This window comes from Labrus bergylta, chromosome 11 (genome assembly GCF_963930695.1).
Source record: "Labrus bergylta chromosome 11, fLabBer1.1, whole genome shotgun sequence".
Lineage (NCBI taxonomy): Eukaryota > Metazoa > Chordata > Actinopteri > Labriformes > Labridae > Labrus > Labrus bergylta.
In genome coordinates this window covers 19,624,415-19,647,622 of record NC_089205.1, presented here as the reverse complement: position 1 = coordinate 19,647,622, position 23,208 = coordinate 19,624,415, and the positions used below count along the sequence as shown (strand labels likewise).

Here is a 23,208-nt window from a genome sequence, read left to right as displayed (position 1 = left end):
AGAGACTTTTAAAGGCTCATGACCAACCGCCACACGTAGATCTGCCTGATAGAGCTGTCTCTATCTGATCAACCTGAACCATCCCAGACTCAACAAGCAGACATCTAAATCACACAATCTGACCTGCATCACAAAACCCGTGAGAGCACTGCTGTAATCCGACGCTCCAGTTTTAGCACAGGCAGGAAAGTGAAGCCCTCATCAAAGGCCAAGCTGAGATTTGATCCTCGTCGAGCAATGTCTCCAGAAGCAAGAAACCTACTTTTTTTTTAACTCCCTTAGAATGCCAATTTTTATTGAGTTCTTATGCAAAATGATTGTTTAATATATTCGACAGATAGCCCAAAAAAAACAGCGCAAGTAAAAAAAGAAAAATCACATTCCAAATTATAATGCATGATGCAGCTTGTTTGAAAACACAAAGTTTGTTCCTCATTCCCTCTGAAAATAAAAATAAATAAAATAGTTTCATTCTAAAGGGAAAAGGTTTTTTGAGAGGCCTCTGTTAGCTCCTTTTGTTCGGCATGAAAAACCTGCAAAAAAATTCCCAGGTGAGAAGAGAAAACAACAGGCTGACTTATTGTTTATGTATGAAACCCGAGCCTGTATTTAGAGAACAACATGTGGGGAGCTCTGCTTCTCTTTTAACATGACCTTGTCAAGGATGTCACTCAGAGGCAACTGCGGATATTGTACCTCTGAAATTGTTCAAATATACACATGCACACACCTGGACTACAAAATGAAGCATTGTGTATGGAATAATGGAGATTTGTCACTTTATCATGTGACAAAAAGCATAAATTGGCACATTTTTTATATGTATTTTGGCCAAATATACAAGCTAAAACCTTGGATGGATTCTTCTGTAGAACTAATACAAAAAGTATCTGACATTTACACTGAAAACATAATTTGTTTGGTTCTAAACATGAACCCACAACTCACAGAATGCATGAAATAAGTTTTTGTTTTGCATTGAGGACAAAAGGGAACCAAATCAGTGAGTAGTGTGCCCCAAAGTTCTGGTACATGGACACATATTGTGACCCGAACTGATACATTAATAAAGGAAACTTGTTGACTAATTTTAAACACACCTATTGATTGTAGTTCGTGATGTTGATGTCTTGTCTGTCTCAGGACCAAACTGCAATAATTTTCCGTGAAAATATTAGAGTAGTCAAAAATGTTCAGATATTGCGGTCACTCACGATTTGTCATTGAGGAGGTGGTGGTGGGTCCAGAGTCTTCAGCAGAGCTGCTCGTTTCACTTGAAGTTTAGAGGTAATCGTGTCACTGTACTGCCCCCTTGTGTTCAATGTGCCACATAACAGCTACAGAGATCTATAGTTAGAGAAAGCATTAACTTAGAAAATGTACCTGAGTACTGTTCGAACTCACATTTTTGAGCTACTTTTCTTGATTATTAAGCTGTTTTATTCTCTTGCTCACATTTAAGGAAGAAATATTACCACTTATTCAACTACATACCATTCGTTCACTATTTACTTTGCAGATTCATTTTTTTGGTTAAATAAAATCAACTTAAAGATAATAATGTATTATTATAGATTTAGCGACGTGTTATCTTGTAAGGTATAGTAAGGTATAGTTCAGAAGTGTTATTTTTTATTTTAAGCAGATTTATTTTTATTCTAAATATGGATCCATTCATGTGTAACCATGACTTTAATGTTGCCGCTGGTTAATGCTCTCCTCTTAAAGCTTTCAAGCTACTCAGATATATGTGTCATATAGTAAAACAAAATAGATAACCCTTTAAATTAAAACATGAAGAAATGTCAAAAATGTTTTGGAAGTACACAAAACCGTCTCCTCTACCTTTTGTTTAAGATTTAAACGTCTTTCAATCTAAACAAAAGCTGTCTTTAGTAGTAGATATCAGTGAATTAAGTGTAATGCAAAAGTAGTATTTTGAATAATGTCCCAGTTCATTAGGCTACCTTTTGATTTCAGCGTTGGACAGCAATAGAGGACGGACTCAGATATTTTATTTATTGTAAATACTGCATGCAGTGCAGAAATACTCACAACAAGGAGTCCTGCATTCAAAGTTTGACTAATGTACAAAACTATTTTTATCTTTTTTTTTAAATGTACTGCTTATTAAATAAAACTAATAATTACAAAGACAAGACTGTTTGATTTTATGTCATGAACCGTTTGAAAATATTCCAGTCATGTCACACCAACAACAACAAATACAATCTAATGCTGTTGGAAACCCTCAACATGTAAGCTTAATGTTAATCAAATAGTTTGACAAGTGGAGCCCAAGTTGAAAGTGCTATATGTATAACCCCAGCCCAGTTTTTTTTCTGAAAATTGCAGATGTAGCACCACAAAGTACGACCCAGCTTATTTGCAAAGACACATTAACATTTCGTCTAGTCTATATACATTCACCTGAGGTTATAATCAGCTGTTTGAGAAAAACACCTTACCCCCCTTATCACTATTGGATTGTAGTTGGGGAAAGATAAGTTCCTACAGGTCTGTCCTTGATAGAGACATGCGCATAATAAGTTTCAATTGGAGAAACTTTAAAGGTAAACTATGTAGTTTAGGTAAATGTGAAAGTTGGAGAAGTGTACAGGTTCTGTGGGATACACAAACTGTCCTCAGAGGAAAATTTGGTCCCTTGTGAGAAGTAATGGAGGAGGCCCCGCAACACTGAAACCGTAACTCTCCCGGTGGCTTTTAAGCTCTGAACAGTGTTCCAGGGAACCATTTTTTCTTTGAGTAAAGTTTGTGTATTTAGTTCAGAAAATATACATTTCAAATTTCCCTACCAAATCTACAAATCTGCACCTTTAATTAATACTCTGTTGGTGCAGTTTTTGACTGAGTTGTTTACTTATTGCAATATTGTATAGGCCAGCACTTTCCAAACATATCTTCATAAAATTCTATTACTCCAGAAACGTTTTGTCAGAATGGCAACTTTTTCCAAGTCCTGTGATGCAACCTCCCCTCTTTTTCTGAAGTGTAACATATTGACAATCTTTGATATCAATACTCTTCAAATAAGTAGTTTTATCTTTAAAGTTAGATACATGAGTGCAAACTTGCCAGAAAGCTTTAAAGCATTTTTCATTTTTAATTCTCAAGTGAACTATTACTCTACTAGACAAACCAATAACCTATACCTACCAATGTGTCGTACATCTCGAGGACAGTACTCAATAAGATACCGTGGAGTCAAATTATGGAACACGCATATTTATTTACTTAATGATTCTTTGTCTTTTTCTAGATACAAATTGAGACTCAGAAATGTGTTGACGTCAGAAAGATTTGTAGTAAATAGTGAATTGTCCTGATTTTGTTATATTGTCTACATACTGTATGTCCTGCTTTGCTCTATTTTTATGTTTTCAATGTTTGTATGTCATTTTCAATTGGGTAAATTGTATTTGCGATAGTAAATCTTCTTACTTTGTTATTTTTTACTGTAGTTTATTTTAACTTTGTTTAATCTCTTAAAGTGAGGTTTTGAGATAAGCCCTCATGGGTTTCTACCTCACCTGCACATGTGTTTTATTTATTATTTTTCTTTTTTCTGTTTGATTCTTCCTTCAAAAAATGTGCAAATAAACTAAACTAAACTAAAGAGGAAGTTAAGAACAGATAACAGTTTTCAAATACATTTCCAAGAACAAGAACAATAAACAGGAAGATAGAAACAAACACATAGTACAGCCACACAAAAAAACAGGAAACAAAATCTAAACCAAACTGCTCGGCAATTAACAACAAACAAGGTCTATTCTTTTCAATTCCTGATCATTGTAAATAAAAATGACTAAAAGTGCAGAAATATAGGCTACATTTAATGACTGATCGAACAAGTTACTTTATATAGGCCTACGTCACCTCAGTTATTATCAGAGTAGTAATATCTGTGCTACTAATTGTGTTTTTCATCCTAAAATATGCCATTCATAATTTAAAGGCACAGCAAATATTTTACAATGCTTTTTAGTGCTAGATGAGTGATTTAACTGGTCATCAGAGGGATGGCATGTGGTGAGAGTTACTATAGCCTAGTCTTGTGTTCTCCCATAAAGATGTTTGAACATCCTCTAAAAGGCCCTGAACATGTCTCGTTTCTTTCAGGTCTTAAGTCAGAATCAGTAACAGGTTTTTTTTTCCCTCAAATAGCCTAGTTATTGAAATATAAGTAATTTTTCTTTGGTATAAGAAAATGTAAAAAAAAAAAAACTTTAAAAGTATGTTTAAGACATCTGATTTTAGAATGATAAGGCTGTGCAGGAATGTGCAGAATATTGACAGAGGAATGTGCAAACATTCAGTGTTGGAGGATAATGATTATATGCAACATAATCCATAGTTGTGAGGAAGTGTGTAATGTAGGCTACGTAATAAAGATGTTGTGAATGAGTAGCAGCAGTTTGTCTTGGGGGGGAAAATCATAAAAAATGACATTTGGATGGGGGAAATAGCCTATGTCTCTTTTAGGCTTCACTGCATGTGGACTTAAAAAAAAACACACTAGCCAATTTATTATGATATAAAATAAGGTCACCATTAATGTTAGAATGATTGTAAAAAAAATAAAAAAAATAACGAGTAGGCTACAATGTGCCATGACTTCTTCTAGGCAGCCCTGTTGCATCCTGCTTCACTTCACTGTGTCCACTCCTCAATCAATGCAGGCTTCATCCTCGCATCCAGGCCTCTGTCTCCCTCTGACTGAGCATTTGTGCATTGTCCCCCCCCCACCCCACCCCACCCACCCCCCCTCAGCTGGACTGCAGTCAGTGGGTGTACACCTGCACCACAGCGGGCCTTGTGGACTCGGAGCGTCGTAAGAGCTGATTCAGAGTCTGCCGGGCGAACAGAGCAGAATAGGCCCGCCATTTCCCCTCCTCAGTGGTCTTTTTCCTTTCAACAGCGCTTTAACGCGGAGCAGCGGCGGCGGCGGCGGCAGCGGCAGGAGGAGGAAGAGGAGGAGCGGCGGCGGCGGCGGAGGAGGCAGGCAGGCAGGCAGGCAGGCAGGCAAGCAGGCAAGCAAGCAGGCAGGGATCCGGTGTTCCTCATCGGGATGAGAGCGAGACAGAGACCCGGGTCGGATGAGTCAGCGAGCGGACCCTACAATCCCTGAGATCTGAAATAACAAAGCTGGGAGCCGAGCGGCGCAGCAACAGCAGCAGAAGAAGAAACAGTCTGGCAATTTTTTTTTTTTTTGACTGTTGTTGTCAGATTTCCGCTTCTCTTTATTCCGCCCTCCCCTGGTCCGTGTCTGCCATAGCCTGGTTTTGATTTTGTATCCTCCAAGCCGGGGGGGTGGAAAAAGAAAAAGGGGGGAGTCCAAGCCGGCAAAAAGGTTGCAGAGGAGGTGGAGGTTTCATCATTTTATCTTTTTTTTTTTTTTTTTTTTACACAGCTGAAGACAAACTAATCTCTACATTATTTTATTTTTTTGAAACACCTCTATTTGTGAGCTACATCGAGAGAGTGAGCGAAGATGTCGGGCCAGAGCATTACAGACCGGATCACCGCAGCCCAGCACAGTGTAACGGGATCCGCCGTGTCCAAAACAGTGTGCAAGGCCACCACGCACGAAGTCATGGGCCCGAAAAAGAAACATTTGGACTGTGAGTATCCTTTTTCTACACCCCCCCCGCCCCCCCCCAACCACCAGCAGTGTTTCAAGTTAAATCACCGCAGGCTCCAAACGCCGCTTTGAATGACGATAGAGGAAGCTACCAGGCCTCAAAGCCTCAAGATAAGGCTAAATGCTACTGCTGGTGTATGTCAAGAGGAGATTATAATGTTTTACCATGGAGGACAGGCCTTGTTGACATGGTCCTGAGTATAATAAGAGAGTTCTTCAGCAGTAGCAGGCACTATTCACTGTTATAAACACATTTCTTGTCGTATTTCTGTCTTCCAAACTAGCTTTTCTAGCTGTCTGGATTTGCTAATTGCGCCCCTTGTCTCTCTCTCTCTCTCTCTCTTTCTCTTCTTCTCACATTTACTAATTCTTCTTTAACTTACACTTTGTCAAATTTATTTTATTTTTATTTTTATCTTGATTGGTTTCACACAACATGTTTGAAATAATCAGTGCAAGCAGGTGTGCCCCTCCAACCCAAAAGGCCCTGAGTTATGGCTAACATTTACAGGAAGTCCTTGCAGTTTAATTACATTTCCTCCCCCCCCCCCCACACTTCTGCTAAACATCTCCCATTTTAGTGAACCTGCAGCAGCAGGACAGGTGTCTGTGTCAGCCCAGGCTATCATACTGAAGTAATGTGACACCTGGCTGTTCAACGTTGGGGTCGTGTCCACTGTAAGGACAAGACTATCAGTCTGGGGTTGAAGTTCGTGCGGTGAAACAAAGGAGGAAGTTCCCCTCCTTAATGCTTCCTTACTTCCTTCTTGAGGACGTCAGACAAACTCCTCGTATGCAACCTGATGTCAGCACACCAGCTTAAATCCGGGTGTGATCATTAGCCTGATGCTCTCACAGTCAGAGGAGTCATGTCTTCCTGTACCTGGAGGATATATTCTGCATATTGATCTGCACTAACAAATGCATAATGGCAGGAATGAAAGTGTTTTTACGAAGGGCCGGCATCATTAGAGGAGTTCAGCAACAGCCCAGGGAGATGTGTATTCTGTAACATAAGCGTACAGGTCGTATAAAAGCCTGTGAAGAGTAATTCAACTTAAACATTCTTATTTCTTAACTGTTTTTTTTTTTTTTTTTAAGTTACTTGTAGGTCATTTTTTGGGCCGATTGTAAAAGTTGCAGGTTCCCCACCTGTTGTGCTGCTCGTGTTGCTCCCTTGAGGTGAGATGAGTGAAAGTTGGCAGAGCAGCACTCTTGCTGGCTCAACCCAGCCACTGACGGCATGCCTCCATAAGCACTTCACAGACGGTGTGTATAATTATTGTAGGTAATTGCACGTTGTCCCCTTGGTTCATGTCGCAGCATAAAAGATGATGACTGCCGGGATGAGCCAAACACAGCAGGAAGAACGTTTATTGGGGTTAATGGATTCCTAAATGTCAGCTGAAAGTTGGTCTCGTCAACTCCTGGAAAAAAAAATTGAAGAAACTACTGTTGAAGCTACGGGAAAAGAAATGCTCAGCAGGGCTCAGGTGATATTGTGTGCATCATGAACACAATATTTTGAATGGCTTAATCTGAGAAATAAACACTTGTTCTGCATCAGTCTTCTTGAACAGACAGAAAAGTAAACTTTTAAATTTAAGCTCAACACAAGGCGTTTTAAAATAACCTTTTTGAAAATTACAGAAATCAATATCCTGCCTTGATATTCATGCTCTGTCAGAGTGTACATTTTTTATTTCACTCTTTCTGCACTGGACGTGTTTGTGTTCGAACCCAAGTGACATGAGCCGTTTCAATGTTATCATATATAAACTGTACTTTAACCTTACGTTCTGTCAACCTAGTAACAGGTGGAGCTGAGGCAGGCATTTATCCTTCTGATGAACATCGACTTTCCCTAACTTAATTCAACCATTGTAGATGAGTAAATGCTCTTGAACGATATATAATCAATATAACCCATTTCTCTTATTCCCATGCACACATGACAACTGAGCACGGTACCAAAAACCTAAAAAGTTACCTTAGGTTGAGATGTATACTACTTGTGTGTATACACATTGTTAGGTGGGTGTGTTTGTGGTGTAAATGTTCAATGATAAATCGTGAAACAGACTGTGGATTATCTTAGCTTTTAATCGGCCGAGGTCAGACAACACGGCAACAGAACACACACACGGCTGACTAACTTTTCATTTAACAGTCTTTCTTATATTCTGTTAGCAGGTACAGTCGACAAAGTCCTTTCCATTTGGGTACACTTCTAATAGGCTAGAAAGAAGACATTACTGTACCTTCAGTTGTAAATGTCAGACGTATCCATGTCCTCAGTCTCAGTAAATCATATATCCTTTTCAGCGCACAACATACACTTTGCTCCTCTCCAAATATAGATCTGCTGCTATGAGATGTCTTACACATGGGTTTTACAGCTACACAGACCTAAAAGAAGAATGACCCTAAATGGTAGACAGATTTAAATAATACAGCCACTAAATTACCAAATAGAATGAATTCATGAAATGACGTACTAACACAACAACAACAAGCAGTACAAAGAACATTCTCTAAAATAAGCAAAGTCTTGATTAAAACATGACATGCAGCATCCTCGTACAAACTAAAGTTGTTTGCATCCTAAAGCTCTTTTGTCCTTTGTCCTCATAAAAAAAAAAAAGATTTTATAGAAAGAACAAGTTTTAAACCGAGATGTATTTACGTCATTGTGGACAGGCTAACATTCTTCTTCTTCTCTGCTTTTGCCGGTTCATTTTTGCACGTCTCGTTTTATCATCGCCACCTGTTGAAGGAAAAGTGTCAAAAACTCCTTGAAGTTCAAACAATTGTGAAACAGAGCTGCCAACTTTTCTGATCGTTGAACATTTATCATAACGACTGAATTATGGCCACAGACATGTTTGAGTTTTCACTCACGTTTCTACAGTGAACAGAGCGATCAGTCAGTATTAAAAGGACACATACTATTATTAACACTTCAAGTAGAACCCTTCTATGACCCTTTTGATATAAAGCGAACATTATTTTCTCAAAACAATCTCTTAAAAATGAATTGAGTCGTTCAAATGAAGATTTGTTGTATTTGTTTAGAGTTTTGTCTCTCATTCAAGAAGAGGATAAAACATAATTGACACATTGCTGTAAACTATTAAAGAAACAATAAGTTTGCCAACACATTTCTACCACATGTCTTACAAATAAAAGTTGATTTAATTGATTAATTTAAGATTCCCACCACATACTTCAACACATTGGGGATTCTTCTCCTCTTGCCGATAAATGAAACGCTGTTTAGCAGCATTGTGTACCGCCATGACTGCTACATGAATACATTTGTGTCCCATAAATTAATCACATCAGAAATCATTAATTTCAAACACTGAAGGTTTAGTGGACTGACTGAAACATGACAGTGCTGTCAGTGTTTCCTCCTCCACCATATTCCTCCTCCTCCTCCTCCTCCTCCTCCTCCTCCTCCTCCTCCTCCTCCTCCTCCTCCCTGCTCGTCTCCTCTTCTCGTCGTCATCTCCTTCCTCTCTGGGCAGTTCATCCACCCATGCTAACTGCTGCTGCTTCTGCTTCTCTGGAAGGTTATCCTGTCCTACTTCTAGTCTCCCCCCCCCCCTCTGCCTTTAGAAAAGTCAAATATAGGACAGATAGGGAGGCCCAGTTCCCTGTCAGTCTGATCACTGTTGTGAATGGCAGGTCTCTTTCACTAATATCACTGAAGCACACATTGGAGGAGCATGTGAGCAGAGGAAGTGGGACATCTTGATGCCCCACACTTCAATGTCGTTTTTTTTAAAAGGATGTTTCGTTGCCATTAGCAATTAAATCGAACAAAGAACTGTTTACACTTCAGCTGCAGAGATCTCTGATTGCAAACTGATGAATTAGGGTTTATTATGTTAATGTTACTCACACAAACCGTCTAGTTTAAGACACTGTTTTCCCATTTAACTCTCAGTGTTTTAGAGATCTTTTTGCTTAGATGAAAATGAATACCACTTAGCTATTCAGCAGAAGCCTGACAATAGTACTACGTTTGCTAACATTGCCGCTTCCTCATTAAGAGCATGATTTGTCAGAAAGGAGTAAAACATGGCTGCAAGAGCTGTAGCTGTCGTTTAGGGTAATGATATCATGTCTGCCTCAGTCGTTTTGCAAATATAGATGAATAATAGTGAGTTAAAAGTTAATGACATACATTTTCTGACATGTTTACAGCATTAGCCACTTTGTCTCCTTCTCTAACAAAACGTGAAGATGTGGGAGGATGCAACAGTTTACTGGGAAGGATTAATCACCAGTGTGTGGCATTTTGCTTGATTCATTACTTAATCAGCTATCAAAATATATTTTTTTAAAACTGCTTGAAAATGAAGTTTCCCAATAATCTGAACATCATATTTTAGGGAAAAAATCCGGTTAATATTTATTTTACAAAGATTTGGGCATTTATGTCACGTAGATATTCGTATAAAAAGAAAATCCTGTTTCATTCTACCTTTTTAGTTTTGTCTCTACATAACAAACGAGAACTGGTCTGTGTTCTAACTTTTGGGACTCAGTGCTTCTGCTCTCAGGTTCTCAACTCAAACCAACTGCATATGTGGTGACCAGCAATGGAGGACAGGGGCATGAGTCACGTCTCTGACTATTTTTGGCTCTGACTTCTACAAATTATTTTAAGCGTCTGTGGTTACTTTTTCATAGAAGGCAGCAGGTGTGTGATCAGCAGCTCAACACGAAGCCTGCTGGACATCTGAGAGACAATAAACGAGGTCATCTATGAGACGACGTGCGTTCCCTGATTAAAAAAAACTGTCTTCGGGAAAAAGTTAGAAATGTGTTTCATATTTAAGTTTAAATGATATTGAAACATTCAGTTTGAACAACATGGCAGCGTTAAGACAGTATTGTCAGCTTATTATTTTATACAGACGTTTGGGTACTTAGAAAGATTGCTTACAGTTCCTGTTTGTCAAACCCATCAATCCAAAAAAACAACTCAAAGATAAGAATTAGATTTATGTTATAATCAAGTTTTTAAAGTGTTTGTATGCGAATGCTGACACAACATATGTCACCAAACACCAGATCAGCCAATGAAAAAAATCAATTTATAGTGCAGTAGCTGGGTTACAACCTGTAGAGGGCGGTTTCTGTGCATATTTCTAACACAATATGAGGAATTGAAATACTTGATATTCAAATGTCGAGATTTGGACCTGTATTGATCAACAACACTACTTCTTACCCTTACACATAGGTTGAAAGCTGTAAAAAAGTGTTCTAGGGGTTCAGTTACTCTTTAAATGATGAATCAATTGTCAACCAAGTTGCTGAACCAGTGTGGCTTTTTTGCCGCCATTACATTTTAAAACATGTTGACACTTTTTGTTTGTAATTACTATTTCAAAGGAGCTGTTGAACTCGTTTGATTTTTTTAAGGTTTCTTTTCACCACCTAGGAGAATTTCATTCAGCACAACATTTATTTAACAAATATTCATTGTGATTCTATCCGTTTGTTTCTCATCACAAACACACTTCTTTATCATAATCAGCTGAACCCTATTAACCTCATGAACTTCTCCTCTTTTCGATTTAGATTTAATCCACTGTACCAACGAGATGAACGTCAACATTCCCCAACTGGCCGACTCGCTGTTTGAGCGGACGACCAACACCAGCTGGGTGGTTGTGTTTAAGTCTCTCATCACGACACACCACCTCATGGTCTACGGCAACGAGGTGAGACAACTCAGAGGACACACACACACACACACACACACACACGCACACACAATGTTTAATATCCTTCAATAACGCTGTAAACTTGATATGTTCCCTGATAATTTACAGCAGGTTATTTCAGCATTAATGTGTTATTAATGACGTTATTGTGTCCTCCTCTCCTGCAGCGTTTTGTTCAGTACTTGGCTTCAAGGAATACACTTTTCAACCTCAGTAATTTTTTGGACAAAAGTGGGCTACAAGGTAACATTTGTCCTTCTGTTTTGATACCAGCTACATTTAAAATGTAACAGTACATTAAGATTTAAAAAAAAATACGAGTTGAAGTAAGTTTTCTGTTGTCTGTTTTTCCCTCTAGGCTACGACATGTCCACGTTTATCAGGAGATACAGTCGATACCTGAATGAGAAAGCTGTTTCATACAGACAGGTGGCTTTTGACTTCACAAAAGTTAAACGAGGGTAAGAGCTTGAAACTGTTTTTTCTGTATCAATATCAAAGAAAGTCGACATCCTTATCACTTTTTTTAATTGAGAAAAACAAACCGGTGTGTCCATTATTGATTAATATCGAGTACTGTTAAAATCATCAGCATTTTCTTTTTACTACAAGCTGTCCGTAATTGGTTAATGGTATTTATCACAATTTTTTGGAAGCCACATTGCAAAATGTGTGAATATGTGTAAAATACTGTAAAACAATAAAAAACTTTAATTTCAATTTGAGTTATTTTCAAGATTAATATGCAAATAAAAAGCACTCCATGAACTGGATCTGTAACTTTATTGAGTCAATTGACAGAAAATCATTATTTTTTAAATAAAAAAACCCCAAAAAACTGTTTTTAGTTAAATATTTCTAATATCTGTTCAATTTATAATATCTAACAGAATGTATTTTGTTTATTTGGAGTTTGGATTTGAAGATATTTTTATTTTATTCTGACAGGATGAATAGATGGTCTTAGCCCGACAGTCAAAAGAAGTCAGGAGTCTGTTTTCATGTTTTAGTAGCTGCACTGCTGTACTCATCTATCCTTCCCTCCCTCTGCCTCCTCTCCATCCTCCCTCTCTCCATCTTCCCTCCCTCCGTGTGTCCACACAGCGTGGACGGCGTAATGAGGACCATGAATACAGAGAAGCTGCTGAAGACCATCCCCATCATTCAGAACCAGATGGATGCCCTCCTCGATTTCAATGTGAGTTTGCGGTGAAGCCTCCTGCAGCTCGAGTCGTACCAAGCTGCTCGTCTGGAGTAAACAGATTGCACCGTGGCTGTCAGATGCATTATCTGTGTTCTCATACATACAGACGTTTGCTTTTGGACGTCGCTGTAAGACAAATGTGATTGCTTTCCCTCAGGTCAATGCCAACGAGCTGACTAATGGAGTCATCAATGCAGCCTTCATGCTCCTCTTCAAAGACTCCATCAGGCTGTTTGCTGCTTATAATGAAGGCATTATTAACCTGCTCGGTACGACCTTCACAAACAACGTTCACTTTCTAACATTTGATTTGTCCTCCGTTAATTTGGTCGGTGTTTTTTTTCCTTATTCCACTTTCATGTTTATCACCAAACAGAGAAATACTTTGACATGAAGAAGACTCAGTGTAAAGAAGGTTTGGACATTTATAAGAAGTTTCTCACCCGAATGACTCGGATATCGGAGTTCCTCAAAGTAGCAGAAGTACGTCAAAGCAAAAAATATTCTCTAATTTTCTTTCAATTCTGCAGCAACAGGATTGTAATTTTAGTTTTCTCTCTCTTGCCTAACAGCAAGTGGGCATCGATCGAGGAGACATTCCAGACCTTTCTCAGGTAAGCACAGAACGTTTTGAAAACAGTAATTGATCAAACAGGTTTCCCTCTCCTATTAGAAGGTTTTTCTGGCTTCCTCTTTTAAATTTCCAGCTTTAAACTTCTCTTTTTGCATTTGCGTTGTCCTTGTCCGATTCCAGTCTTAAACACTGAAGATGATCCCTTTTAGATAAAACACCTTGCATGGTTTCCTTCTCCTAGCGCATGTCTGCTAGAGGAGGTGCTCTTCTTCTCTTTCTGGTCCTTTTTCTTCTTCTTCTTCTTCTTCTGCCGCTCTTTACCTTCTCCCTTTTCTTCTCCTTCTTTCTACAGTAAATAAAGGTGTTTGAAAGTAATCATGGTATTTGCAACCCTCTTAGCAGAATTGCTCAGTGACAGTTAGACATTTCATGATGAAAAAATAACGAGCGCATACTCTTGCGCCCGACTGTGGGGACCATTTCCCCATAAATATTTCACCTCCGGAGAGCTGCAGCTAAAATGCATTCCCCTCTGACTGTCACCACCTTTATATTCTGTATTTTCCCCTTATCTTTCCACTTCAGTTCACAGTTTGTGTAAGTACTATCATTTCACTCTTCTTCTATGTCCGTGACTTGCTTCAGTGTTGTCTTTTTGCATGCCTCTGCTCTGACTCTGTCTCCTACATCGTGGTGAAAAACAGTTGAAGGAAAAAACACTCGCTGTGGTAAATCCTGTTCACTTTTGGTCACTTTTTTTTTTTTTGAGGTGTAAAATCCAGTGTAGCTCATCGACTGTGACATGGCTACCCTGTTGTGCTTAGACACGGACGGTTCAACAACGCACAGGTTGTTGAAAGTGCTGTGGTGCAGTACGTCATCCCACACAGATGTTACTCTCATCCAAAGTAGCTTTTGGCTGGAATGCAGTCATCGATCAGTGGTGGGTTACTGATAGCCAAAAAGCTATGTGAGGCAAAATCTAACCTCCTATTTAACACAATTGGTTTGGTGTATTTCATTTGTGTAGTGATTTAAGCTCAATCTTGGTTGCCCACCACTGTCTTTACTGGTCTTGATGTCCATACTGACCACATTTTCTGTGTGTCAGGAACGTGCTGATTGTGTTTTTCTGTCACCACAGGCTCCCAGCAGCCTTCTGGAAGCTCTGGAGCAGCACTTGGCCTCTTTAGAGGGCAAGAAGGTCAAAGACTCCACCGCAGCCAGCAGGTATGCTAATCCTCCCGTCACTATCGCTGAAAGAATCTCATCTATTCTTTGAATCTCAGGGACTGAACAATTTAACGCTCTGTTTTTTTTTTTTAATTTGTAAGAGATTTATCTGCGCTGCATCTAATCAGTTGATGGACGAGATTTGTGCGGCGCATTGTTGAATGTGTTTGTGTAATTTAAAGTGTTTTACAGATGACTGACAGGCAGTAAAATACAAATGCATAAAAAAATCTCGACTAGTTCACATGAGAAATGAAGATGTTACAAAATGCAGAATAAAGCGAATAAAAAGGAAATACAACAACAGGAAATTTGTGGGGTTTTTTTCCTGCAGGGCCAGCACTCTGTCAAATGCCGTGTCATCGCTGGCCAGCACGGGGATGTCCTTCACTAAAGTAGACGAGCGGGAGAAGCAGGCAGCTCTGGAAGAGGAGCAGGCTCGACTCAAAGCGCTGAAGGTTGCTTTTGTTTCGAGAAAACGTTACCTTTGACCTACATTAAATCGACATCAAATTGTATTAATGACTCGTTCGCTCTCACTCAGGAACAGAGGCTCAAGGAACTCTCTAAGAGGCCCTCCTTCGCCACCACCGACACATCACCAATCTCCACCACCGGGGGCACCATCAGCACAGCACCAGCCATCGACCTCTTCTCCACACCCAGCTGCTCTAACGGGTACTGCTTAGATCTCACAGCATATAGCCTGGATATTTATTATCAATCTTCCAGTTGAAAACAATACGTTATCACAGTTATTCCTCTTTTCATTTTTTATGGCTAATTTGTGGGGGAAAAGTTAGTTAAGTTTTTACCCATTCCTCAGTTGAATAGCCACATACATTTATCTAGAGCCCTGCTTATGGCAGAAATCAAATAGTCACTCCCTTGTAGCTCTGTTTGTGGTCGACATAAGCTCCCATCACAATTACTTGTCTCTTAATCCGTGACTTTTTATGAAGAGATAAATCCAGTGGCAAACTGTAATGCACAAAGCCCAGTGACTTAAAATATGGCACAACAATTTTTATTTTAACAATGTTTTGGTCTGCAAATACGACTAAGTATTGTTTATTCAAATGGAGTTAATCTCATACAATTACTTCTCAGAAGAGACCAGAGTCAGGACAGAAAGCATTTGATTTTGAGGTTTTTTTCCCCCAGGCTAGTACACCACATTTTTTTAATAATGTGCACAAAAAAAATCATCTTCTGCTCTTGTTTACTTCCTGTCTGCAGGGCAGTGAAGATTGAGAGCGACCTCTTTGACCTGCAGTCGACTTTCCAGCCCTCCATGCAGTCAGGCTCGACAGGGCTTCCAGTGGCAACAGCATGGGCAGGTAAAAGAGCTGCCTCCAACCAACACCTGAGTTTGAGGACTCTGGAGACCTGTTCTGCATGCTCTCCTTCTTTAGTTGTTGTCTGACTCTGATGCCCACCTCTTCCTCTCCACTCTGTTCTGTCTTTTTCCCCTTTTCTCTGTCTGTCTGTCTGTCTCTCTTTCTTTCTCTCTCTGCCTGCATAGATCCTTTCACCTCTGCTGAAGCTGGAGACGATTCCATGCCAAACCTTAACCCTTTCCTCTCAAAACTCGTTGTCGATGCCACTCACTTACCTGTCGTGTCTTCAGACGGTGTTAGCTTTCCCTCTAGGACATCTGGTCATGAAATGTTTGGTGGTAACGGCTCATTTTGTTTCTCAGAAGTCTTGTCACTCTTGTTAATTTCTCTGTAGTCACTTCAAAGCATGACTGACTTGCATGTTACTGTGCTGCTGTAGTTTTAATGTTGATTATGTTTCTTATCTTTTTCCTTTGTCTGTCTGCATAATGCACCTCATTACTGTACAAGCTCAAACGATGTTATTTTTTTTAATGATAACACTGCTTCTGTATCAACCAGGAGCCTCCATGTCCCACTGTAGAGCCCATACCATTTTGCTTCACAGTTACCCTCCATCCTCTCTTTTTAATGAACAGTTTGCTGTTGCATTGTAATACAAAAGTGCCATAGAGCTTTTAAGTTGAAACCTGTTTTCTTTTACCAACACTATGTTTGATTCTCCAGATCGTTACAATCCCTTTACTGACACAAACTCATCAGTATCAACCAATTACAAACGCACAGTGCGGATAGAACACTCCATCTCAGGTACTACGATGGCTCACCATCCCAGCCTATGTTTCCTGAACCCTGGCAAACATAGGACCCTTTGCAATGCCCCCAGGGCTCTAATTAAGAATGCTAGAAATGTGGACATGAGCTAATACTAAAGGACAAGTTCAAGACATATTGAGATTTTTTGTTTCTTGCCTAGAGTTAGATAAAAAAAAGTTTGATAATATTAGAATGAATGTACCTTAAAGGCCAAATGCAATACAATTAAAATGAGATGAAACTTGAAACCAAAAAATAAACTATGTACATTACACATACACTTTTAAACTTAAGAATCAAATCAAATGTTTCCCTTGGACAGAGCCAGGCTAGCTGTTTTCCCTTCTCCCCAGTTTTCTTTAAAGCTAAGCTATCGGCTTTGGCGACACGTTTAGCGAGCAGACATTAGAGTGGAATCAATGTTGTAATCTAACTACAGGCAAGAAATCTATAAGTTTATTTCCCAAGATATCCCAACTATTCCTCAAGCTCCTCCCCTTTGGTTGCTACAATTCTGTTCTAAACAGATTCTACCCTTTATTGCCCCTAAATTGAACTTAAATCTAGCAGAATGTTTTACAGCTACAGAATTGTTAGATCAGTTAGCTGTCTTCTTCCTGACTGCATTGCTGTCTTTTCCAACCTGTCTCTCTGGCCTGGCCTTGAAATGCCTTTCTCCTTTTGCTTTCTTTCTTCCTTTCTCTCTCTCTTCTTGGTCTTCCTCTTCCTGCTTCGTTTGGCGTGTCAGACTCCTTCTGTGGTCCAGTGTCCATTGCCCAGCACCTCCCACACCAGGCTCCTTACCCCACTGAGCCCTCTACTGTAGCAGGTCTATTCAGAGGTAGAGTACTGAGGCTCTCTCTAGCATGATGCCTGCAGATTGATGCTCTGACTTGTATTCTGTAAAGGAATCAGAGGTGTTCAGCTCTCTGTGCAAATAACCAGTGGTAGTTAATAAATCCTGTACTTCCACGGGCTAGTGAAGGGCTCAAAGTCCAAGGTGTAGACATGTTTTCAGGGTGCATTAAATTCTTCCGTCTTCTTTCTTATCTCTCATGAAGGATACTCAACGCCACAGGGCCCTCCTCAGCAGTCTGCAGGGGGACTCCAGGTGGACTTTGAGTCTGTTTTTGGAGCCAAAGCCACAGGCAGCAACAGCCTCAATTCTGATGGTGAGGGGTTTTATTTATTTATATATCGCTGAACGTGCATAATCTGTGCTACAAGTGAAGATAGACATGCTTAATTGTAGTTTGCTGATGTCTAATCAAAGGCCTATGTCACGAATGCAAAGCTTGACCCAGTCATGCAAGTCTTCAGTTAGAGAACAGGCTTTTGTCGTCCGTGCACTATATTTACCACCTCTGTCAGAGAGTGGCCCAAAAATGCTGAGTGTCACTTTGTGGTTTAAAGTTATTCAATGATTCTTTTGAGTATTGCCATCATAAAGCTTCAGGGACATCAAACACAAGACTACTCAAACTGGTATTTCTTAGTACAAATGGATTCTCCGTATGTGTTGTCAGATATAACTGGGAGTATCTTAAAACCTACTCTAGCCGGCTCCAACCTGCAGCCTGGCCAGCTTCCAGACAAGCTGGTTTCAGATGACCTTGACTCTTCCCTGGCTAACCTTGTCGGCAGTGAGTGTGATGCTTTGCTTTCAGTCGCTCTCATTAAAATCAACATCTTTGTTAGTGTACAAAATGACTACAGATAGAAACCTAACAAGTTCCCCTTTCATTTCCTTTCCAGACCTGGGTATTGGGAATGGCACGATGAAGAAGTAAGTGATGTACCGGCGCTGTGTTCCTCTGCTGTACAGAAGCAGCTTTGAGCTTTTAGTGCATGTACAAGCTAACGCTTACATCAACTGTGTTAATCTACAGTGACATCCACTGGAGCCAGCCGGGGGAGAAAAGGATGACTGGTGGCACCAACTGGCAGCCCAAAGCGGCCCCGTCCACGACCTGGAACCCCGTATCCATGGTGACACACTTTTCCTTTTCACTGCAGCGCTCATGATTTCTGCCTGTGGTTACCTGTCATCTTGTTTTACAGCTGCGTAAATGTGATTGTTTCTATTTTACGCTGCTGTGTGCCTTTTTGTTTTTGTGATTAAAAAAATCTCACTGTCCTGTTTTTTTGTCCTGTTTCAGCCTCCTTCAATCATGGCCTTCCCTGCCACCACACCCACAGGCATGATGGGATACGGCATGGTCAGTATTTTGTTAATTATACTGTGCAGTACAAGTGGATTTTATAACAGTCTGTGTAGCTTTGGTACAGTCCTTTTTTGAAGCTGAAAAAAGAATCAGATATTACATTCAGACTTGTGAAGTTTCTTTATTTCTTTGTTTTTTGAGAATTGATTAAATGCACTTCAAGTGGATCAAGTGAGACATTGTTTTGCTTTCATTAGAATTCAAAAAAAATGAAGGATGAAGACTTCTCAATAGGAGAAATGTAATTTTGCTCATGAATTGGTGAGTGGTGGTATTGTTTTTGATGAACAAATTATTTAAAAAAAGGGATACATTCCTTATTTATCTTAATATTAATTAATTGTAACGTGTACAATCAGGATGCAGAAATGATTATCCTTAAAGACTGATATTTGAAAAAAATCAGAGATGTACACATTTAAAAGAATTCACAGATGAGCCTGAAATAATTTGTTGAAAGATAAAAAAAATGTTTCAACAAAATGTAAAAAATTTACATCTTCCAGCAACTCAAATGTTTTTTTTAGCCATTATTATACATTAAATATTTATTAAAATATTTTCCCTTTGGTTGTGACAAATTCTGGCTTTTTTAAATATATTACAGACCACTATATAAAAAAAAAAGAATCAGCAGATAAACTGTTGATGAAAATCATCCTCAATTGAGTCAACAAAACAGCTGAAATACACCATTACTGACTACTTTCTTCTCTCTGCAACCTGCTGCAGCCTCCACAAATGGGCTCTATGGGGATGATGAATCCGCCCACCATGATGTACTCGCAGCCTGTGATGAGGCCACCCAACCCTTTCGGCTCTGTGTCGAGCGCTCAGGTGGGTGCACCGCAGTCTGACTGCTCCACCACGCTGCTGCACAATGAAGTCAGTATCTGTTTGCACAGTTATCGGGTTGAGTAAATAGGTGTTTCCATTGTGACGTGGACCAGTTAGTCAGTTTGTTAGCTTTACTGTCATTGTGGATTCTCAAGAAGATGATGACAGTTTTAACCGAGAACCCTTCACTCTTTTGAGCTGGAGGGTCAAAACTGTGAATCATCTTCCTTGTTTTTAATCCCTGTTCCTCCCCAAACAACTCCTCTTTATTAACCCTTCTGTCATTCATCACAGTTTCTCCAGACTAATCTCATCCCTCCTCAGTCTCAGTACTGACTCTCTGACTTCTCCTCTGGTCCTCCTACTTCGTGTATTTCTTCCCTAAATAGCCCTCCGCAGCCTCTAGTCCTTCCAGCCAGAGTCCTCTCCGAGCCCCTGGACAGGACCCGTTTGCACACCTCTCTCTCAAGGATTTCTTGTAGAGCATCTCTTTAGGTACAGCATGCTCTCTGCCTGAGGGTGCACCTGCATGTTCTGCATGCCCAGTGCTTATAATACCCTTTTCTTTTCCTTTTTTTTAACGTTTGCATGATGTCGTCCTCATCTGCTTAGATGTTACATCTATTTCTCTCAATCATTTTGTTGTATCATGACCATGAAGTGCTTGGAATTCTTGCTTGATATAACAATTTAGCTGCATCATTAACAAAGCCAGAGACATTGTGACCCTTTGTCCTTTCATTATCATCACGTATTGTCAGTCTTGGGTTTTTTTTGCACCTTGTAATAGTTGCAAATGTGATTTGACTGTTCACCAAACTCCCCCCCCCCCAAAGTCTTGCAGTTTCTAGTCACAGCACGGTATTTTAGAATTATAACAACATCAGTTTCATTGATATTCAAATGGTTTTGTAAACTTTAGGGGCACAGAAGTAGATAGAAGTAATCTTCTAATTTTCAACCACTGACTGATTTAGTTGAAACAGGTGCTGGCAGATGTTTTAAACTTTTGCTGTCAAGCTAATTAAGCTAATGCTAGCTCCATGAGTTGGTCAACAATGATGTCACCAGCGGAAAATGTAATGACTTTTTCTGACTTAGTTCAGACCAAATCAAGGTAAAACATTTGCACTTGATGATCATAAGAAAATATATCATTTATTATATTTGACTGAGGTTAAAGCTAGCAATGGACTAGAATGCACTTCTTGCCTGAGACATGTAGAAGATGTGCTAGCCTGTCTATAACTAAACATAGTCATCTGGGTAAAATAGAATATCTCTGTTAGGGAGGTTTTATTGAACACTCACTCTTTTGTATTATTCTCTTAATACGTTAAGCTTTTAACTAATGTCGTCTGTTGCCTCTCTTGCAGATGCAGTTCATGTAATTTGAAGAAAAGCGTCTCTCGGAAGATGAAGCACTTAGCAGCAAAGCTTTGTCCTCGTTGCAGTCTAACTCTTCAGAGAAACATTCACACACTATCCCCCCCCCCTCCCCCCCCCCCTCCCCCAAATACAGACATGTCAAGAACACAATGGTGCAACGACTGTCAGAAACCATGGTAACCATGTCCAAATGACGTTTGGCACTAGCTCACACCCATTATTCTGTAACTTGTCCAAGACGTCGAGTGATGCTGCTGTCTAACCCCCTTAAAGAGGATTCCTCATCCATTTTACAGCGTGATCTGTAAAGGTAGTTCTGGGTGCGGAGAAACTTTGATGTTAAGTATTTGGACAAACTGTGGCTGGATGCAAACAGCTTGATGTTCAGCGGGGCAGGGGATTGGAGGGAAAGTGGAGAGCGGTCCTCCCCTTTCTTGATCCGATCATCCGTCATCCGTTCCCCACAGTTATTTAACTGTCACCAAGTAGTGATGCTAATGGCGTTTACACCTGTTTAGTTTTTGTCTTTTTTACCGTGTTTACAGTAGACATTCCTTGTGTGTTGTTTGTATTTATTTATGATTATTGGTTTAAGATTGGGGGAAAATAATAATGTAAAATCTACAGTACATCGAACACCTGTGGGAGTGCTTCAGCATTAAACAAGGATCTCAGACTATCATCGAGAGGTAGAGTTAAAAAATAGCTATTATATAAATTACACCTATTAAGCGGAATGATAGAGCACTAAATATTCTACAAGTTTTGTGTTAAGAAAATTTTTTACTAGATGAAAGATTTCACCATCTCCATTGTACTTAAAGTGCAGGGCTTAGAGTATGAGTCAGTTAACAGTATATAGTCGATTCTGTGCCTAGGGTTTTTGCAATGGATCGGTTTCCTGTCTAGTTGAAAAATGAAAAAAAAAAAAAACACGTCATCCACGAAAATCTGAAGCGTGGCACTGGGTGGTGGGCTCCATTTGCTTTAAGCTTGGCATGCCATTGACTCACTGACCGTATTCAAGGCTGCCTTTACTCTGAATGTGAAAGAGTTGTCTTCATGTTGCACACATCTTTCCACACTACAGTTCCTCAGCTGGAGTTTTGAGGGGCAGGCAAGGGGGCGGAGTCGAGCGAACATAGTGTGTCTGCTTGCTGGTTAGCTGTGGCTATGAGGGGGAAAAAAGGGTCTCAGATTAGATGTAAATTAATTGTATAAAAGATCCAGAGGACCGGGGGGGGGGGGTGGGGGGGAGGGGGGCGAGTGAAGGAGCACTGTTGATCGGTGCTCTGTGTATATAAAATACTGACTGTTCTTTAGGAGGTGAAAAGTGAAAGATGTATGAAATATGAAAGCAATTCAATCAAATTTGACTCTACCTAAGTTTGATTCAGGATATTCTCTGCGTTTGTCTCCGCAGATATTTTCTTTATGTAATTAGAACGTGTAGCAGACAATGACTGAAGTCTTTTCTTTCTTTTACAAATAAAGAGCAGCTTCCACAACATATTGGTCATTTATTTCTTGTTGAAGTGTACATTACAACAACCACTACATTTTAAGAATAAGAGGTAGATATAATGCATTAGTAAACTTGAAATTTAGGACACCTCTATTCTGTAAAATACTGTAAAAAGATACACGGTTCCTGGTTCACTGTGGCAATACAGAGTATGCAAACGGTAAGCCGAATTAACATCTGAGTTAGTGACCAAGTTCAAGATAAAGACCTTAAGGTCAAGTAATAAAGCAGGACCCCAATAAAAATCATATGTTGTCCATCTGTTTTACCCTTTATCATCCTTTAGTTTTACATATTGCTAGAAAAAAGTTTGATATTATTCAACGATCAACATCCAAAATAATGAATCTGGGTTTTTTGGAGGCTATCTTTGGGTAGTCTTACTAATGGGTCACACTTCAAATCAAACCCTAATACTATTTTTTGTGAATTTCTTTTTTTTCCAGGGTTCTCAAACACAGATTGCTTTCTTTTAATTTGTCAAAGATAAAATGTTCTTAAGAGTTTAAACCACGGGCACAGCAGTTAAAATCAGCCGAAAGCTTAACTTGGGGTTATTCTTCAATTAGATAAACCCCTCTTATTACAAGAATGTGGAGGCAAGTATTCCACACGGAGATCAATAATGAGGTCACCAGAATAGGTTTTCATGCTTC

At 39.6% G+C, this 23,208-nt stretch overlaps 1 protein-coding gene across 17 annotated transcripts; it reads left to right on the top strand.

The window, feature by feature from the left end:
- Positions 1-4,799: 4,799 nt before the first annotated feature.
- picalmb (phosphatidylinositol binding clathrin assembly protein b) lies at positions 4,800-22,535 on the top strand. 17 transcript variants are annotated; one of them, XM_020654158.3, is made up of 24 exons: positions 4,803-5,645; positions 11,264-11,406; positions 11,577-11,652; positions 11,768-11,870; positions 12,514-12,607; positions 12,771-12,882; positions 12,990-13,096; positions 13,186-13,227; positions 13,773-13,784; positions 14,332-14,417; positions 14,755-14,878; positions 14,971-15,098; positions 15,660-15,760; positions 15,946-16,098; positions 16,487-16,570; positions 17,325-17,417; positions 17,638-17,748; positions 18,103-18,219; positions 18,332-18,362; positions 18,466-18,565; positions 18,736-18,795; positions 19,534-19,686; positions 20,028-20,133; positions 21,015-22,535. In XM_020654158.3, the coding sequence occupies exons 1-23, from the start codon at positions 5,516-5,518 to the stop codon at positions 20,118-20,120; spliced, it is 2,253 nt and encodes a 750-aa protein (XP_020509814.1). In that variant the 5' UTR covers positions 4,803-5,515; the 3' UTR covers positions 20,121-20,133; positions 21,015-22,535. The 17 variants fall into 17 exon arrangements, with proteins under 17 accessions (XP_029137105.1, XP_065816250.1, XP_020509814.1 ...); XM_020654150.3 differs by having other exon boundaries at positions 14,965-15,098; XM_020654180.3 differs by having other exon boundaries at positions 4,805-5,645; positions 14,965-15,098; positions 19,534-19,638.
- Positions 22,536-23,208: the final 673 nt, after the last annotated feature.

Excerpts from the sequence above, each read along its gene's own strand:
- picalmb (XM_020654150.3), top strand. The coding sequence starts at position 5,516 with ATGTCGGGCCAGAGCATTACAGACCGGATCACCGCAGCCCAGCACAGT. Across the intron at positions 14,418-14,754 it reads GACTCCACCGCAGCCAGCAG|GGCCAGCACTCTGTCAAATG; the intron begins GTATGCTAATCC and ends TTTTTCCTGCAG. Across the intron at positions 18,363-18,465 it reads GGGAATGGCACGATGAAGAA|TGACATCCACTGGAGCCAGC; the intron begins GTAAGTGATGTA and ends GTTAATCTACAG.